Raw genomic sequence first — 20,300 nt, forward strand, 5'->3', positions numbered from 1 at the left:
TTCAGAGATCCCCCAGCATTCAGAGATCCCCCAGCATTCAGAGATCCCCCAGCATTCAGAGATCCGCCAGCATTCAGAGATCCCCCAGCATTCAGAGATCCCCCAGCATTCAGAGATCCCCCAGCATTCAGAGATCCCCCAGCATTCAGAGATCCCCCAGCATTCAGAGATCCCCCAGCATTCAGAGATCCCCCAGCATTCAGAGATCCCTCAGCATTCAGAGATCCCCCAGCATTCAGAGATCCCCCAGCATTCAGAGATCCGCCAGCATTCAGAGATCCCCCAGCATTCAGAGATCCCCCAGCATTCAGAGATCCCTCAGCATTCAGAGATCCGCCAGCATTCAGAGATCCCCCAGCATTCAGAGATCCCCCAGCATTCAGAGATCCCTCAGCATTCAGAGATCCGCCAGCATTCAGAGATCCCCCAGCATTCAGAGATCCCTCAGCATTCAGAGATCCGCCAGCATTCAGAGATCCCCCAGCATTCAGAGATCCCCCAGCATTCAGAGATCCCCCAGCATTCAGAGATCCCCCAGCATTCAGAGATCCGCCAGCATTCAGAGATCCCTCAGCATTCAGACATCCCCCAGCATTCAGAGATCCCCCAGCATTCAGAGATCCACCAGCATTCAGAGATCCCCCAGCATTCAGAGATCCCCCAGCATTCAGAGATCCGCCAGCATTCAAAGATCCCTCAGCATTCAGAGATCCCCCAGCATTCAGAGATCCCTCAGCATTCAGAGATCCGCCAGCATTCAGAGATCCCCCAGCATTCAGAGATCCGCCAGCATTCAGAGATCCCCCAGCATTCAGAGATCCCCCAGCATTCAGAGATCCCCCAGCATTCAGAGATCCCTCAGCATTCAGAGATCCGCCAGCATTCAGAGATCCCTCAGCATTCAGACATCCCCCAGCATTCAGAGATCCGCCAGCATTCAGAGATCCCCCAGCATTCAGAGATCCCCCAGCATTCAGAGATCCCCCAGCATTCAGAGATCCCTCAGCATTCAGAGATCCCCCAGCATTCAGAGATCCGCCAGCATTCAGAGATCCCTCAGCATTCAGACATCCCCCAGCATTCAGAGATCCGCCAGCATTCAGAGATCCCTCAGCATTCAGACATCCCCCAGCATTCAGAGATCCCTCAGCATTCAGACATTCCCCAGCATTCAGAGATCCCCCAGCATTCAGAGATCCGCCAGCATTCAGAGATCCCCCAGCATTCAGACATCCCTCAGCATTCAGAGATCCCCCAGCATTCAGAGATCCGCCAGCATTCAGAGATCCCTCAGCATTCAGACATCCCCCAGCATTCAGAGATCCCCCAGCATTCAGAGATCCGCCAGCATTCAGAGATCCCCCAGCATTCAGAGATCCGCCAGCATTCAGAGATCCCTCAGCATTCAGACATCCCCCAGCATTCAGAGATCCCCCAGCATTCAGAGATCCCCCAGCATTCAGAGATCCCCCAGAATTCAGAGATCCCCCAGCATTCAGAGATCCGCCAGCATTCAGAGATCCCTCAGCATTCAGACATCCCCCAGCATTCAGAGATCCCTCAGCATTCAGACATCCCCCAGCATTCAGACATCCCCCAGCATTCAGAGATCCCCCAGCATTCAGAGATCCGCCAGCATTCAGAGATCCCCCAGCATTCAGAGATCCCCCAGCATTCAGAGATCCGCCAGCATTCAGAGATCCCCCAGCATTCAGAGATCCGCCAGCATTCAAAGATCCCTCAGCATTCAGAGATCCCCCAGCATTCAGAGATCCCTCAGCATTCAGAGATCCCTCAGCATTCAGAGATCCCCCAGCATTCAGAGATCCGCCAGCATTCAGAGATCCCCCAGCATTCAGAGATCCCCCAGCATTCAGAGATCCCCCAGCATTCAGAGATCCGCCAGCATTCAAAGATCCCTCAGCATTCAGAGATCCCCCAGCATTCAGAGATCCCTCAGCATTCAGAGATCCCTCAGCATTCAGAGATCCCCCAGCATTCAGAGATCCGCCAGCATTCAGAGATCCCCCAGCATTCAGAGATCCCCCAGCATTCAGAGATCCCCCAGCATTCAGAGATCCGCCAGCATTCAGAGATCCCCCAGCATTCAGAGATCCCCCAGCATTCAGAGATCCCCCAGCATTCAGAGATCCCCCAGCATTCAGAGATCCGCCAGCATTCAGAGATCCCCCAGCATTCAGAGATCCCTCAGCATTCAGAGATCCCCCAGCATTCAGAGATCCCCCAGCATTCAGAGATCCCCCAGCATTCAGAGATCCCCCAGCATTCAGAGATCCCCCAGCATTCAGAGATCCCCCAGCATTCAGAGATCCCTCAGCATTCAGAGATCCCCCAGCATTCAGAGATCCCCCAGCATTCAGAGATCCCCCAGCATTCAGAGATCCCCCAGCATTCAGAGATCCCTCAGCATTCAGAGATCCCCCAGCATTCAGAGATCCGCCAGCATTCAGAGATCCCTCAGCATTCAGACATCCCCCAGCATTCAGAGATCCGCCAGCATTCAGAGATCCCTCAGCATTCAGACATCCCCCAGCATTCAGAGATCCCTCAGCATTCAGACATTCCCCAGCATTCAGAGATCCCCCAGCATTCAGAGATCCGCCAGCATTCAGAGATCCCCCAGCATTCAGACATCCCTCAGCATTCAGAGATCCCCCAGCATTCAGAGATCCGCCAGCATTCAGAGATCCCTCAGCATTCAGACATCCCCCAGCATTCAGAGATCCCCCAGCATTCAGAGATCCGCCAGCATTCAGAGATCCCCCAGCATTCAGAGATCCGCCAGCATTCAGAGATCCCTCAGCATTCAGACATCCCCCAGCATTCAGAGATCCCCCAGCATTCAGAGATCCCCCAGCATTCAGAGATCCCCCAGAATTCAGAGATCCCCCAGCATTCAGAGATCCGCCAGCATTCAGAGATCCCTCAGCATTCAGACATCCCCCAGCATTCAGAGATCCCTCAGCATTCAGACATCCCCCAGCATTCAGAGATCCCCCAGCATTCAGACATCCCCCAGCATTCAGAGATCCCTCAGCATTCAGACATCCCCCAGCATTCAGACATCCCCCAGCATTCAGAGATCCCCCAGCATTCAGAGATCCGCCAGCATTCAGAGATCCCCCAGCATTCAGAGATCCCCCAGCATTCAGAGATCCGCCAGCATTCAGAGATCCGCCAGCATTCAGAGATCCCCCAGCATTCAGAGATCCGCCAGCATTCAAAGATCCCTCAGCATTCAGAGATCCCCCAGCATTCAGAGATCCCTCAGCATTCAGAGATCCCTCAGCATTCAGAGATCCCCCAGCATTCAGAGATCCGCCAGCATTCAGAGATCCCCCAGCATTCAGAGATCCCCCAGCATTCAGAGATCCCCCAGCATTCAGAGATCCGCCAGCATTCAGAGATCCCCCAGCATTCAGAGATCCCCCAGCATTCAGAGATCCGCCAGCATTCAGAGATCCGCCAGCATTCAGAGATCCCCCAGCATTCAGAGATCCGCCAGCATTCAAAGATCCCTCAGCATTCAGAGATCCCCCAGCATTCAGAGATCCCTCAGCATTCAGAGATCCCTCAGCATTCAGAGATCCCCCAGCATTCAGAGATCCGCCAGCATTCAGAGATCCCCCAGCATTCAGAGATCCCCCAGCATTCAGAGATCCCCCAGCATTCAGAGATCCCCCAGCATTGCACATAGTTGTTCTGTTCCAGCACTTGTGTTGGTTTATGATTTCCAAGTAATTGCTCGCCTTCGGCTCACAAACTTTTGACTAGTTTTGTGTATCTGATCATATATATATATATATATATATATATATATATATATCTCATTGCTTAAATGTATGCAGAAATAAGACCTTATAGATGCCCAGTCTTGGTCAGTTTTTTTAGGTAGGGCTGAGTGGGTGTGTGTGTTTGATTAGGGCTGGTACCTCTCTTATCACTTCACCTGTAGAGGAAGGTGTAACATTTGAACTGTTTCTTATAAATCCATCATCAGCTGTGTAGTAGTTACACCAGTTCAGGATATGCTTCCCCCCCTGCCCACCCCCGAAATTAAAGAAAGGAAAAAAGAAAGATGGAAAGTAATAATTTAGGGCAGCTTTCTCTTTAGAAGCTTCACTCATCCATTTAGACACAGGTCTAACTCCTCATCTCTCTCTCTCACTCCCTCTCTCTCTCGCTCCACCCCTGCCTCTCTCTTAGTGAGCCACCTGTATGGCTTTGGGCTGGTGGATGCGGAGGGTATGGTGGTGGAGGCTAAGAAGTGGAGGAGTGTTCCTACCCAGCACACCTGTACTAGGATGTCTGAACGACGTACCAGGTGAGGAAGCAGCGCCCTACCGGTTATGTGGTTCCCTTTGTGCCAAGACAACCTGTAACGTTCACAAAACATTTAAAAACATTCAAATACCCATTCAGGAGGGCTGTGGTATATTTGGTGAAGCATTCAGAATGTTTCAGATAGAACTGTAATGAATAGAGCTCAAACAATTCCTTGTTCTACTGGACACACACACACACACACACACACACACACACACGCACACACACGCACACACACACATGCACACATAAACACATACACATTCAGACACACACATACATACATACATACATACATACATACATACATACATACATACATACATACATACATACATACATACATACATACATACATACATACATACATACATACATACATACATACACACGTCCTCCTCCCTCACATAACCACTAGTGTTATATTCTAGCTGTTATAAACTGTAATATGTGAAAACAGGGATCTGATGATTATAATGCTTTGTAATTAAATCCGTTTATTTTCATCAGGAGGATATTGTCAGTAATTGGAGCATGTCTACGCATGATGAGCTCATAGCAGGCTGTTGAAGATGCGTAGCGTCTAGGTGTATATGAAGCACATAGAGGCACTGACTATTATTATATATTATAAGATAATAAAAACAGAGTCGTTTAACGCCGGATGAACTTGTCTACACCCTAACCTTCAGTTAGTTGCAAAACACTCTTTATATTTTCTGTGGGGTGGAAATCATCAGAGTGGATCCAGGGGATTGTGAGGTGTGTGTGTGTGTGTGTGTGTGTGTGTGTGTGTGTGTGTGTGTGTGTGTGTGTGTGTGTGCACTGCTTTTGAGCCCTATTCTCTATATAGTGCATTGCGTTTCATCCCTTTAAAGTACATTACATTTAATCCTTATTCTCTATATAGTGCACTACTTTTGAGCCCTATTCCCTATAGGAGATAAAACTGGATCCATCTAGGGTCAGTGACTGCCTGGCTGCCATCCACTTGACTTGAGAGAAACAAAATGGCGGTTGTTTGTTTATGTAACGATGTGAAGATGTCATTCCATTCCAAAACAGCCAGAGAATAAGAAGCGAAAATTGGCACACCTTCCGGCCAAAAACCCACTCAGAAGGTAGTCATGGACACATAGGGAGCCACTTTACATTTAAAGGGGCAATCAGCAGTTGCTACATCCATTTTTGGACTGATACCCATTGATTCTTGAAAAATATAACATATAAATACCTCATGAGCTTAGATCAACTGTTGTACCCCATCAGAACCCAAAATATAAGCTTGTTTTACTCCAATGTTTGTCAACAATGTAAATGTAAACAAACACTATATAGCCTTAAAACATGGTTAAAACTATAATGTGGGTATCATGGAGGGTCAGTCCTTGCATCCATAGCTCTGTTTATGATTTTAATTCATTACAACTCTCCAGCCCCATCTCTCAGCTTTTTTTCCCAGAAATATTGTTAGTTTCTACTGCTGATTGCCCCTTTAATGGTTCATTTCAAAGACCACTGGTTTTTATACTGCCAAAAACGCTCAAAAAGAGGGGAAATATCAAACGCTGTGTGCTTCTTTCCATTCCCTTATCATAGGATTGACTCCTTCTCTGCCAAGTTTGACAATGGACCGAGCTGAGTCATGTTAGCTATCATCACCATGGTGCCGTTGTGCCTGGCACAAACTGGGGGACACTTTTTACGGGTGCACAGGGGAGCATGCTGCTATGTGTGTCACTATGTTCTGGTACTGCAGTTGTGGTGCTAGTGTTCCATTTGAACAGAGAATAGTTTCTCATAAATCTTAGATGTTGCTCCGGAGATGCACAGGGATGAGAGGGGAGGATGACTTGTGTGTATGTGTGAGTGCCTGTGTGTGTTTGTCCATGGGCCAGAACCTCTCAACTTATTCCTGCCACACAAAACCTATACAGATCCCTGGTTGGTTGCGTGTGGGTGAGAAAAGCAAATGTGTAAAGCAAGAACTACAATTAGCTACACAAAATGGTGATCTGTGTATTTGCAGAGCAAAAATATGCAGACATGTGAACCCCTGCTATTTTAACCAGTTTAATGTAACTAAATGTACACTACAATTCAGAAGTTTGGGGTCAATTAGAAATGTCCTTGTTTTTGAAAGAAAAGCACATTTTTTTGTCCATTAAAATAACATCAAATTTAGCGGAAATACAGTGTAGACATTGTTAATGTTGTAAATGACTATTGTAGCTGGAAACAGCTGATTCTTTAAATGGAATATCTACACAGGCGTACAGAGGCCCATTAACAGCAACCACCACTCCTGTGTTCCAATGACACGTTGTGTTAGCTAATCCAAGTTTATAATTTAAAAGGCTAATTGATCATTAGAAAAGCCTTTTGCAATTATGTTAGCACAGCTGAAAACTGTTGTTCTGATTAAAGAAGCAATATAACTGGCCTTCTTTAGACTAGTTGAGTATCTGGAGCATCAGCATTTGTGGGTTCGATTACAGGCTCAAAATGTTCAGAAACAAATAAACTTTATTCTGAAACTCGTCAGTCTATTCTTGTTCTGAGAAATGAAGGCTATTCCATGCGAGAAATTGTCAAGAAACTGAAGATCTCGTACAACACTGTGTACGAGATCTGAGTGGGAGGCCCCGGTGCACAACTGAGCAAGAGGACAAGTACATTAGAGTGTCTAGTTTGAGAAACAGACGCCTCACAAGTCCTCAACTGGCAGCTTCATTAAGTACTACCCGCAAAACACCAGTCTCAACGTCAACAGTGAAGAGGTGACTCCGGGATGCTGGCCTTCTAGGCAGAGTTCCTCTGTGTTCTTTTGCCCATTTTAATCTTTTCTTTTTATTGGTCAGTCTGAGAAATGGCTTTTTCTTTGCAACTCTGCCTAGAAGGCCAGCATCCCGGAGTTGCCTCTTCACTGGAATGTAAAGAAATGATCAGTGCTTTCTCGCTGGTCACTGTAACGTCCGTCTGAAGGAGTAGACCAAGGCGCAGCTTGGGTTGGGTTCATCATATTTTAATTAACGTGAACCAGCAAAACAATAAACAAAACACAATGAACGAACAGTATTGCAGGCTCCTCACAGCTATGCAAAATCAACTTCCCACAAAAGACAGGTGGAAAAAGGGCTACCTAAGTATGGCTCCCAATCAGCGACAACGAAGTACAGCTGTCCCTGATTGAGAGCCATACCAGGCCAAAACACAGAAATACAAAAACTAGATAGGGAACATAGAATGAACATAGAAATATTAAATATAGAACATACATCAAAACCCCAAACACACAAAACAAACACCCCCCTGCCACGCCCTGACCAAACTACTATAACAAATAACCCCTTTTACTGGTCAGGACGTGACAATCACACACTGGTTGAATCAACGTTTTTTCCGCATCATTTCAATGGAATTAAGTTGAACCAATGTGGAATAGACGTTGAATTGACCTCTGTGCCCAGTGGGATGTGCTTTTATGGTCTGTCCTACACTCTTAGTAAAAAAGGTTCCAAAATGGTGCTTTGGCTGTTGCCATATGAGAACCCTTTTTGGTTTATGGTAGAACCCTTTTGGGTTTCAGGTAGAACTCTCTGTGGAAAGGGTTCTACCTGGAACCCAAAAGTGTTCTACCTGGAACCAAAAATGGTTCTTTAAAGAGTTCTCCTATGGGGACAGCCGAAGAACCCTTTTAGGTTCCAGGTAGCACTTTTGTAGGAAGTCAGTTAGCCAATGATATGTGACGGTAATTCAATTTCATATTGGCTGCTTTCTATTCATTCTGTCACTGCCCGTGTAGTTCCCTTAGTAACACAACTCTCCTCTAACACCCCGTGCAGTCTATAATACAGTCGAAATTTGTCTAATACAGTCGTTTCAGAAAAGGGTAGCTTTTAGGGTAGCAGTACAGTGAGGGAAAAAAGTATTTGATCCCCTGCTGATTTTGTACGTTTGCCCACTGACAAAGAAATGATCAGTCTATAATCAGTCTATAATAACAACAAAAAAGTCCAGAAAAATGCATGTCAAAAATTTTATAAATTGATTTGCATTTTAATGAGGGAAATAAGTATTTGACCCCCTCTCACTCAGAAAGATTTCTGTCTCCCAGGTGTCTTTTATACAGGTAACGAGCTGAGATTAGGAGCACACTCTTAAAGGGAGTGCTCCTAATCTCAGTTTGTTACCTGTATAAAAGACACCTGTCCACAGAAGCAAACAATCAATCAGATTCCAAACTCTCCACAATGGCCAAGACCAAAGAGCTCTCCAAGGATGTCAGGGACAAGATTGTAGACCTACACAAGGCTGGAATGGGCTACAAGACCATCGCCAAGCAGCTTGGTGAGAAGGTGAAAACAGTTGGTGCGATTATTCACAAATGGAAGAAACACAAAAGAACTGTCAATCTCCCTCGGCCTGTGGCTCCATGCAAGATCTCACCTCGTGGAGTTGCAATGATCATGAGAACGGTGAGGAATCAGCCCAGAACTACACGGGAGAATCTTGTCAATAATCTCAAGGCAGCTGGGACCATAGTCACCAAGAAAACAATTGGTAACACACTACGCCGTGAAGGACTGAAATCCTGCAACGCCCGCAAGGTCCCCCTGCTCAAGAAAGCACATATACATGCCCGTCTGAAGTTTGCCAATGAACATCTGAATGATTCAGAGGACAACTGGGTGAAAGTGTTGTGGTCAGATGAGATCAAAATGGAGCTCTTTGGCATCAACTCAACTCGCCGTGTTTGGAGGAGGAGGAATGCTGCCTATGACCCCAAGAACACCATCCCCACCGTCAAACATGGAGGTGGAAACATTATGCTTTGGGGGTGTTTTTCTGCTAAGGGGACAGGACAGCTTCACCACATCAAAGGGACAATGGACGGGGCCATGGACAGTCAAATCTTGGGTGAGAACCTCCTTCCCTCAGCCAGGGCATTGAAAATGGGTCGTGGATGGGTATTCCAGCATGACAATGACCCAAAACACACGGCCAAGGCAACAAAGGAGTGGCTCAAGAAGAAGCACATTAAGGTCCTGGAGTGGCCTAGCCAGTCTTCAGACCTTAATCCCATAGAAAATCTGTGGAGGGAGCTGAAGGTTCGAGTTGCCAAACATCAGCCTCGAAACCTTAATGACTTGGAGAAGATCTGCAAAGAGGAGTGGGACAAAATCCCTCCTGAGATGTGTGCAAACCTGGTGGCCAACTACAAGAAACGTCTGACCTCTGTGATTGCCAACAAGGGTTTTGCCACCAAGTACTAAGTCATGTTTTGCAGAGGGGTCAAATACTTATTTCCCTCATTAAAATCCAAATCAATTTATAACATTTTTGACATGCGTTTTTAAAAAAATGTTTTGTTGTTATTCTGTCTCTCACTGTTCAAATAAACCTACCATTAAAATTATAGACCGATCATTTCTTTGTCAGTGGGCAAACGTACAAAATCAGCAGGGGATCAAATACTTTTTTCCCTCACTGTATGTTTCACATGTCTGGTTGTCTTTGGTTTGTGAGTGGCCCCAGGCTTGCATAACAGTGATACTGCTTCTGACTCAGTCCTTCACAGAAAAACAGGAAGGAAAGAGAAAACATTACTTTGTTTCGAGGAAACCATATATTTTTTTAAAACATTCACCACTTTGCAACGGAAACACATTGAATAGGTTCAGAGCTTACTTTTTTCTCAAGGATGCTCAAGGCAATCTTCTTGTTTAGAAAATCATTTTTGAAAGGCTTTAATGTATTATCTTCACATTTCAATAGAAGCTTTCACAGAAAGTTATTCTTAAATTGAAATGCAATACTTGAGATGCTTTTAGTAGGGATTCTTCAACAAGAGACAAATCGTTTTCATGCTAACATCTTAGTTATATGTAAAATTGCACAACTAAGATCTCTTTGGCAAAATTTATGACAGATTTCTTGAATTATCTTAGAATAATTCTGACTATTTTGAGGTGGACAAACCATATTATTGCTAGTACTCGTTTTTCAAGTGAAGGTGTTTTAAAGGAGTATGGGAGCACACTCGTTCGGTACGCCTAGCCGAACGGAAGCATGTTGACGCCTTTACTCCCTTGGCACATGTAGATCTAGAAACATTGTCGAAAAAGCTAATGGAAAAATATTAGTATAAGTTGGAGCTATTACCATAATGTTCATACGTATTGCCAGGAATTGTTACTGACCACATGAAGTATTTACACGTATCAGATCCTTTCAGATCTACACAAGTGCCTATAGGCCCTAGGGCAGGGGTCACCAACCCTGTTCCTGGAGAGATACCGTCCTGTATGTTTTAACTCCAACCCTGTTCCTGGAGAGATACCGTCCTGTATGTTTTAACTCCAACCCTGTTCCTGGAGAGATACCGTCCTGTATGTTTTAACTCCAACCCTGTTCCTGGAGAGTTACTGTCCTGTATGTTTTAACTCCAACCCTGTTCCTGGAGAGTTACCGTCCTGTATGTTTTAACTCCAACCCTGTTCCTGGAGAGTTACCGTCCTGTATGTTTTAACTCCAACCCTGTTCCTGGAGAGATACCGTCCTGTATGTTTTAACTCCAACCCTGTTCCTGGAGAGATACCGTCCTGTATGTTTTAACTCCAACCCTGTTCCTGGAGAGTTACCGTCCTGTATGTTTTAACTCCAACCCTGTTCCTGGAGAGATACCGTCCTGTATGTTTTAACTCCAACCCTGTTCCTGGAGAGTTACTGTCCTGTATGTTTTAACTCCAACCCTGTTCCTGGAGAGTTACCGTCCTGTATGTTTTAACTCCAACCCTGTTCCTGGAGATAACGAGATATCCTCAGCTCACCCCTAACAAAGGTCTCTGAATACTCGCTCTCTAAAAAACATCTCACTCAATATGAATAGGGTATTCTGTGCACGTGTGCGTGTCAGTCTGCTAAACCAAAATCAACTTAGATCTTCCATGATTTACTGTACTACTACCCTGACTGCCTGTCAGCGGTCCAAATGTCATCACCTCATATGACTCCCTTGGATAGGATCTGGAGCCTCCTGATAATAGAAGTCAAATGTCTAGTGAGGAATAAGGATTTGATTATGTACAGTAGCACGTCCATCAAAGACTGTGTTCCTGCCACAGATTCTTAACACAGTGTGCGTCCCAAATGGCAGCCTATTCACTAGATAGTGCACTACGTTTGACCCATTTGGGATGTAGCCACAGTCAAGTATAGCAGCACTGGAGGGCATTGTGGACTGCTGTTTGCAACGTGACACTCTGCTTTGATTATTGATTGGTGACAATCTGTCCTTCAGTGTGACATGTCACACACACATGCATGCAAACACACACTCGCTGTCTCTCTCTTCTTCTCTCTCGCTCTCTCTCACACACACACACACAGACTCTCTCACTTACTCACCCACACACACAAATGCACGCACGCACACACACTCACACACACAGGCCTGTTGGTCTTCAGTTGGAGTCTCATTAGCCTGGAGGCTGAGCCAATTGAATGCTGATCCACCTCCGTCCAATAGAGCAGTGGAAAATATCCTGTCAGGTTTCATGAGAGAGATGAACATTCACATGACTATATCTCTGCTGTGTGTCTGTGTGTGTCTGTCTGTGCCTGTGTGTGTGTGTGTGTGTGTGTTGTGTGTGTGTGTGTGTGTGTGTGTGTGTGTGTGTGTGTGTGTGTGTGTGTGTGTGTGTGTGTGTGTGTGCGTGTGTGTGTGTGTGTGTGTGTGTGTGTGTGTGTGTGTGTGTGTGTGTGCGTGCGTGCGTGTGTGTGCGTGTGCCTGTGTCTGTGTCTGTGCCTGTGTGTGTGCCTGTGTCTGTGTGTGCGTGTGGGCATGTCTGTGCCTGTGCCTGTGCCTATGTCTGTGTGTGCGTGTGTGCGTCCCTGTGTGTGCGTCCCTGTGTGTGTGTCCCTGTGTGTGTGTGTGTGTGTGTGTGTGTGTGTGTGTGTGTGTGTGTGTGTGTGTGTGTGTGTGTGTGTGTGTGTGTGTGTGTGTGTGTGTGTGTGCGTGCCTGTGCCTGTGTCTGTGTGTGCATGTCTGTGCCTGTGCCTGTGCCTATGTCTGTGTGTGCCTGTGTGTGCGTGTGTGCGTGCCTGTGTGTGTGTGCATCTGGATGGGGGGGATTACAAGTTTTGGATGGGTACATAGTTCTGTGTCGTCCAAATCAGTGTTATTGACTTGCCATCTGTGGGTCGTAAACAAAGCAACTGTGATTCAATGTCTTTAAACTGATGTGTTCGTAGATCAGTGGAAATATAACTGTTATTATGTGTTGCCTATGAAAACACATGAATAAGCCTTTGGCATTTTGTTGCAGAACAGTTTTTTGCTAGCAACTTGCTTTGAACATTGCTCATCCCTATATTTATATATTCTTATTCCTTCCTATTACTTGTTATTGCTTACTGCACTGTCGGAGACTAAAAGCACAAGCATTTCACTACACTCGCAATAACATCTGCTAACCATGTGTATGTGACCAATACATTTGATTTGAATAAGTGCCCACCAGAGGCTGTGAGAGAAGATCAGTGGGGAAAACGAGAAAACCTGAACATGCATTTACAGCTTTATAATGCTCACTGTAAGGGGGTTACCATGAATTTGACAGCTTTATAATGCTCACCGTAAGGGGGTTACCATGAATTTGACAGCTTTATAATGCTCACCGTAAGGGGGTTACCATGAATTTGACAGCTTTATAATGCTCACTGTAAGGGGGTTACCATGAATTTGACAGCTTTATAATGCTCACTGTAAGGGGGTTACCATGAATTTGACAGCTTTATAATGCTCACTGTAAGGGGGTTACCGTGAATTTGACAGCTTTATAATGCTCACTGTAAGGGGGTTACCATGAATTTGACAGCTTTATAATGCTCACTGTAAGGGGGTTACCATGAATTTGACAGCTTTATAATGCTCACTGTAAGGGGGTTACCATGAATTTGACAGCTTTATAATGCTCACTGTAAGGGGGTTACCATGAATTTCACAGCTTTATAATGCTCACTGTAAGGGGGTTACCGTGAATTTGACAGCTTTATAATGCTCACTGTAAGGGGGTTACCATGAATTTGACAGCTTTATAATGCTCACTGTAAGGGGGTTACCATGAATTTGACAGCTTTATAATGCTCACTGTAAGGGGGTTACCATGAATTTGACAGCTTTATAATGCTCACTGTAAGGGGGTTACCATGAATTTGACAGTAGCTTACAAGCAGCTCGGTGGTCAGTAACATTCTGTATTTCATAGTACAGTACACCTGCTGTAATATCAATATGGTATCAATGCAAGTACTGTGTAATGACACACAGTACAATACTGTAACATTTACTTTATTATGCTGTAAAAAAGTAAATGTTACTGTAATCGGAATGAATACATGAATGAATGAAATGAAATGAGGGGATGGGTTTGTATTTTACAGTATTTTACTGTGGGATTAGTGCAAGCAGTTTGGCTGCTAAGTGTTTCCACATTACAGCAAACAGTATCAATGAATATGTTGTGTTTTATATCACTTGCACTTCTAGAGGCCTTAACAAAAGCTTCCAAACTGGCAGCAACTACAGAGCAAAACAGACCAAAAGGATATGGCAAAATGAACCATTTAAGGTTTAAGACTTTCTGCCAGTCCGATCTGTTCCCTATAAATGTTTAATTGATGGGGCACTTTAACCACATAGGAGTAAAATTGGTACAGCATTCCCGCTCATGGGTGCAACAATTATAGCCTCTTACAAGGTATGCTTCACAATATGTTAATGAGCAAGAAATAACAATACTGTGCACCCACTAGTGGACAAAATGGTTTTTGGCACTCAAAATATACACTACGGTACTGTATTCTGTGGGGTAGAATTACAATACCATTTGAAAAACAGAACCAACTTTGGGAAACTTTGATTTACAGTATGGTGCAGTAAAACGTTTCAGCGTCTTTTACTGTTGATAATGCCTCAAATGACCTAATAAGTGACAGTTTTCCGTTACAGTGCTCTATGTACTGTATCTCATATGGTATGATGATGCAATGGAAACAATGGGAGTCTGTCTGCACTCTTTCATAGTCCTTATTTAAAAAATGATGTCAGTCACAGGTGGTTAGGTTTCAAAAACAGGATACTGGAAAGGATATACCTGCACACTGTCAAAAACATGGAGAGAAAAAATGAAGCTCAGATCAAATCAAAAAGCGAATAAAAACAGATTATGTTTCACTGGCCTACACACAATACCCCATAATGTCAAAGGGGAATTATGTTTTTAGACATTTTTACAAATTCAACCCCTTTGTTATGGCAAGCCTACAGACGTTGAGGAGTAAATATTTGCTTAACAAGTCACATAAGTTGCATGTACTCACTCTGTGTGCAATAATAGTTTTTAACATGATTTTTGAATGACTGCCTCATCTTTGTACCCCACACGTTCAATTATCTCTAAAGTCCCTCTGTCGAGCAATGAATTTCAAACACAGATTCAACCGCAAAGACCAGGGAGGTTTTCCAATGCCTCGCAAAGAAGGGCACCTATTGGTAGATTAGTAAAAAAAATCAGATATTGAATATCCCTTTTAGCATGGTGAAGTTAGGAATTACACTTTATCAATACACCCAGTCACTACAAATATACAGCCGTCCGTCCTAACTCAGTTGGCGGAGAGGAAGGAAAATGCTCAGGGATTTCACCATGATGCCAATGGTGACTTTAAAACAGTTACATATTTTAATGGCTGTGATAGGAGAAAACTGAGGATCAACAACATTTTAGTTACTCGGCAATACTAACCCAAATGACAGAGTGTCAAGGGGTGAGTGTAGCTGGTGCATGGAAGTCAGGCGCAGGAGAGCAGAGATGAGTGGACAAAGCACTTTACTTAGGCAATCATTTGCACAGAACGCAACCGCGTCACAAAACAAATGCCCAACAAACAAGTGAGGCAGCACAAAGTACAAAAACCCAAGTTCAAAGTACAGGCTGCCACAAAGCACAGGTATAAAACCAAACCCGGCGCAAACCAGCCGGAAGCGTGCCAACCTCAACAATAAACAATTTCACACACAGACATGGGGGGAACAGAGGGTTAAATACACGACAAGTAATGAGGGAAATGAAAACCAGGTGTGTGGGGAAAACAAGACAAAACAAATGGAAAATGAAAGGTGGATCGGCGATGGCTAGAAGACCGGTGACGTCGACCGCCGAACGCCGCCTGAACAAGGAGAGGAACCGACTTCGGCGGAAGTCGTGTCACAGAGTGAAATGAAGGAAGCCTGTACAGAATAAAACTATTCCAAAATATGCATCCTGTTTGCAACAAGGCACTAAAGTAATACTGCTAAAAATGTGGCAAAGCAATTCACTTTTTGGCCTGAATACAAAGTGTTATGTTTTGGGCAAATCCAATACAACAAATTACTGAGTACCACTCCCCATATTTCCAAGCATAGTGGTGGCTGCATAATGTTATGGGTATGCCTGTAATTGTTAAGGATTGTGGATTTTTGTCAGAATAAAAAATAAAACGGAATGGAGTTAAGCACAGACAAAATCCTAGAGGAAAACCTGGTTCAGTCTGCTTTCTACCAGAAACTGGGATATTAATTCACCTTTCAGCAAGACAATAACTTAACAACACAAGGCCCAATCCCACACTGGAGTATTCGGCACATGTGACAAATAAAATTTGATTTGATTTGAGTTGCTTACCAAGAAGAAAGTGAATGTTCCTGAGAGGCAGAGTTACAGTTTTGACTTTTGAGTGCTTGAAAATCTAGGGCAAGACTTGAAAATGGTGGCCTAGCAATGATCAACAACCAATTTGACAGAGCTTGAAGAATTAAAAAAAGAATAATGTGCAAATATTGTACTATCCAGGTGTGCAAAGCTCTTAGAAACGTACCCAGAAAGTCTCACAGCTGTATTCGCTGTCGAAGGTCATTCTGACATGTATTAACTCAGGGGTGTGAGTACTTATGTAAATGAGATATCTATGTGTTTCATTTTCAATAAATTTGCTAAAATAAAAAAAAACATGTTTTCACTTTGTCGTTAAGGGGTATTGTGTAGATGGGTGAGAAGAAATAAAAACATCAAATTTGAATTCAGGCTGTAACACACAAACACAGAGTTAATTTGCTCACACACAAATAACACGCACACACATTCATACTGACTCTACACATGCACACACACTCTCATACAATCATCATATACGCTGCTGCTACTCTGTTTATCATATATCCTGATGCCTAGTCACCCTACCCCTATACAAACAGTACTACCCCTACCACTCCAGTAAATATACAGGCTGTGTATAATATTACAGGCTGTGTCACAGCCGCCTGTAACCGGGAGACCCATGTAAATATGGTATTGACACTGACCCTGGAACTGACATTGTATATAGCTGCTGATCCTGGCACTTACCCTGTATACTTACTTCCTCGTGTTCTTCTTATGTGTTTTTATTCCACTTTACTTTATTTTATAGTATACTATTTTTACTGCTGATATTGATTACTGCATTGTTGGGAAAGAACTCGCAAGAAAGGCATTTCACTGTACTTGTGCACATGACAATAAAACGTCAAACTGTATAAACTTTTCCAAAGATGCAGAGTTAAATAAGAAAAATTAAACACTTCAGAAATAAAACACACAAGAATGAAGTTATATACAAGGAGTACCAACAAAAATTCTATAAAATAAATCATTTATTAGGAGATGCAAAAATATTGCATATTTATTTGGACATGATGCTTGCACAGCAGGGTTGGGGTCCGTTTGAATTGAAGTCAGTCAATTCAGGAAGTGATTTGTATTTTTTTTTAAAGTAAAAATGTTGGAAATAAATACCTTCTCCTTGTCAGTTCATTGAAATAGATACCCTTTTTCCAATTATTGAATTGGAATGTCAGTTTACTGAGCCCAACCCTGGTTTATTGAGCCCATCCCTGCTTTACAGTGCAATAAAGTGCATTTAAATATAAGTGAAAAAACTCATGTTTTGTTTGACTTAACCAGCATCAGTGTCTCAAAGGCTAGCACACACTCCTGGTTTATATACAATTATTTGCCCTAATTAATATATAATAATTATATCATATCTTTGCATCTGAGCTTCCGTTTGAGATTTTTTCCCCCTCATCAATACATTTGGCTACACCTGCTATCTTTGATCGCATCACAGCTCTGCCAATAAACGACACAACCCACACACTCATGTGCTACTGCTGTGTGTGTGGCCCTTCTGTTCTGTAGTACCGATAGTAAGACCCTCACACTCAATTGCTTCAACACAAACCTTTATTAGTTGGCGATCTTAAGGATCGGAATGTTGTGAAATAATAAAAGTAGCCAATGTTGGAGTAATTGGGGGTTTGGGTCCTAGTTCACTCACTTCACACTGCTCTCTCCCACTTGGACAAGAGGGGAAATAACTATGTGAGAATGCTGTTCACAGACTACAACTCAGCGTTGAAAACCATATCCCCCTCCAAGCTCCTCACCAAGCTGGGGAACCTGGGACTGAACACCTTCCTCTGGAGCTGGATCCTGGACTTCCTGATGGGATGGCCCCAGGTGGTGAGGGTAGGCAACGACACCTCCGCCACACTGACCCTCAACACGGGGGCCCCTCAAGGGTGTGTGCTTAGTCCCCTCCTGTACTCCCTGTTCACCCACAACTGTGTGGCCACGCATGACTCCAACACCATTATCAAGTTCGCTGACAACACGGCGATGCTAGGCTAGATCACCGACGGTGATGGGACAGCCTACAAGGAGGAGGTCAGAGACTTGGCAATGTGGTGCCATGACAACAACCTCTCCCTCAACGTCAGTAAAACCAAGGAGTTGATGGTGGACTACAAGAGAAAGAGGGAACGCCCCCATCCACATCGACAGGGATATAATAGAGCGGGTCGAGAGATTCAAGTTCCTTGTCTCCCACATCACTAAGGACTTAATGGTTACCCGGACTATCTGCACTGACTCCATCTTGCACTGTCTCTATGCACACTCACAAGAATGTACACACCATATACACACTCTATCCACACATCATCCCAGACACTTTTACACAAAACCCACACAAATTCAGAGACACTACATACACACACACACGCATACCGACAACACAAACACACACACACATACACAGACACGCACATACACACACACTTTTACACTCATCATTTGCTGCTGCTACTTTGTTCTTTATTTTAATCAAATTATTATCTATCCTGCCTTCATGTACATATCTACCTCAAATACCTCATATCCCTGTAAATAGCTCCACATTGATCTGGTACTGGTACTCCCTGTATATAGCTCCACATTGATCTGGTACTGGTACTCCCTGTATATAGCTCCACATTGATCTGGTACTGGTACACCCTGTATATAGTCTCACATTGATCTGATACTGGTACTTCCTGTATATAGCTCCACATTGATCTGGTACTCCCTGTATATAGCTCCACATTGATCTGGTACTGGTACTCCCTGTATATAGCTCCACATTGATCTGGTACTGGTACTCCCTGTATATAGTCTCACATTGATCTGGTAGGGGTACTCCCTGTAAATAGCTCCACATTGATCTGGTACTGGTACTCCCTGTATATAGCTCCACATTGGTCTGGTACTGGTACTCCCTGTATATAGCCTCACATTGATCTGATACTGGTACTTCCTGTATATAGCTCCACATTGATCTGGTACTTCCTGTATATGGCTCCACATTGATCTGGTACTTCCTGTATATAGCTCCACATTGGTCTGGTACTGGTACTCCCTGTATATAGCCTCACATTGATCTGGTACTGGTACTCCCTGTATATAGCGTCACATTGATCTGGTACTGGTACTCCCTGTATATAGCTCCACATTGATCTGGTACTGGTACTCCCTGTATATAGCCTCACATTGATCTGGTACTGGTACTCCCTGTATATAGCTTCACATTGATCTGGTACTGGTACTTCCTGTATATAGCTTCACATTGATCTGGCACTGGTACTTCCTGTATATAGCTCCACATTGATCTGGTACTGGTACTCCCTGTATATAGCCTCACATTGATCTGGTACTGGTACCCCCTGTATATAGGCTCACATTGATCTGGTACTGGTACTCCCTGTGTATAGCTCCATTCTTGTTTATTTTATTCCACTTTGTTTTGCTCTGGATCGTAAGCAAACGTTTCACAGTTAAGTCGACACCCGTTGTATTTGGCACATGTGACAAATAAAATAGCAGTTGATTTGATTGATGTGTTTTGTCACAGCACCCTTTGAAAATGATGTGCATTACATGGTTTTATTGAACAGATAGTGACATGTTGACAAATAGGAAAAATAATGTGTCAAGGTAAAAGGAGAACGCATCACAGGGCAGTAGGTCACATCTTAACCAATGTCACACCTCTATATTTTAACCAATGGCAGCAGACCTCTATATTTTAACCAATGTCACACCTCTATATTTTAACCAATGGCAGCAGACCTCTATATTTTAACCAATGTCACACCTCTATATTTGTGTGTAAGAGGCAGCAGCACTAACTGCTAGACTAACTGCTAGACACACATACTAACTAGTTGGCCTTGTTCCCTTCCTGCCAGGTACATCCGTGCAGACCAGAGCCTGAACAGCACCATCACTAGCACAGGGTGTACGGAGCAGGCAGAGCAGCATGTGAGCTACGTAGAACATGTGGTGGTCAAGGTACTGATTGTCCATCCACGGCGAGGAGATCTGGAGATCAGCCTCATATCACCCTCAGGAACACGCTCACAGCTACTGGCCAAGAGGTGAGAGATACACACGGACACACACACACATGAACCTCGGTCTACCGCTCTGGAAAACAACGTCTTTACCATTAGCCCAAGAGGAAATTCCTTCCTGGTGTGAGATTGACAT

General features: G+C 44.1%; 1 protein-coding gene across 3 annotated transcripts in view; it reads left to right on the forward strand.

Moving 5' to 3' along the window:
* The window catches only part of LOC106562734 (proprotein convertase subtilisin/kexin type 6), a 101,387-nt gene that overhangs the window by 42,500 nt on the left and 38,587 nt on the right, over positions 1–20,300 (forward strand). For all 3 annotated transcript variants that reach the window (XM_082969673.1, XM_045708239.2, XM_045708240.2), the window contains exons 11-12: positions 4,228–4,345; positions 20,000–20,188. In XM_082969673.1, coding sequence (XP_082825799.1) covers positions 4,228–4,345; positions 20,000–20,188 — 307 coding nt within the window. The remainder of the gene's footprint in view (positions 1–4,227; positions 4,346–19,999; positions 20,189–20,300) is intronic.

Source organism: Salmo salar, chromosome 26 (genome assembly GCF_965601325.2).
Source record: "Salmo salar chromosome 26, fSalSal1, whole genome shotgun sequence".
Taxonomy (NCBI): Eukaryota; Metazoa; Chordata; class Actinopteri; order Salmoniformes; family Salmonidae; genus Salmo; species Salmo salar.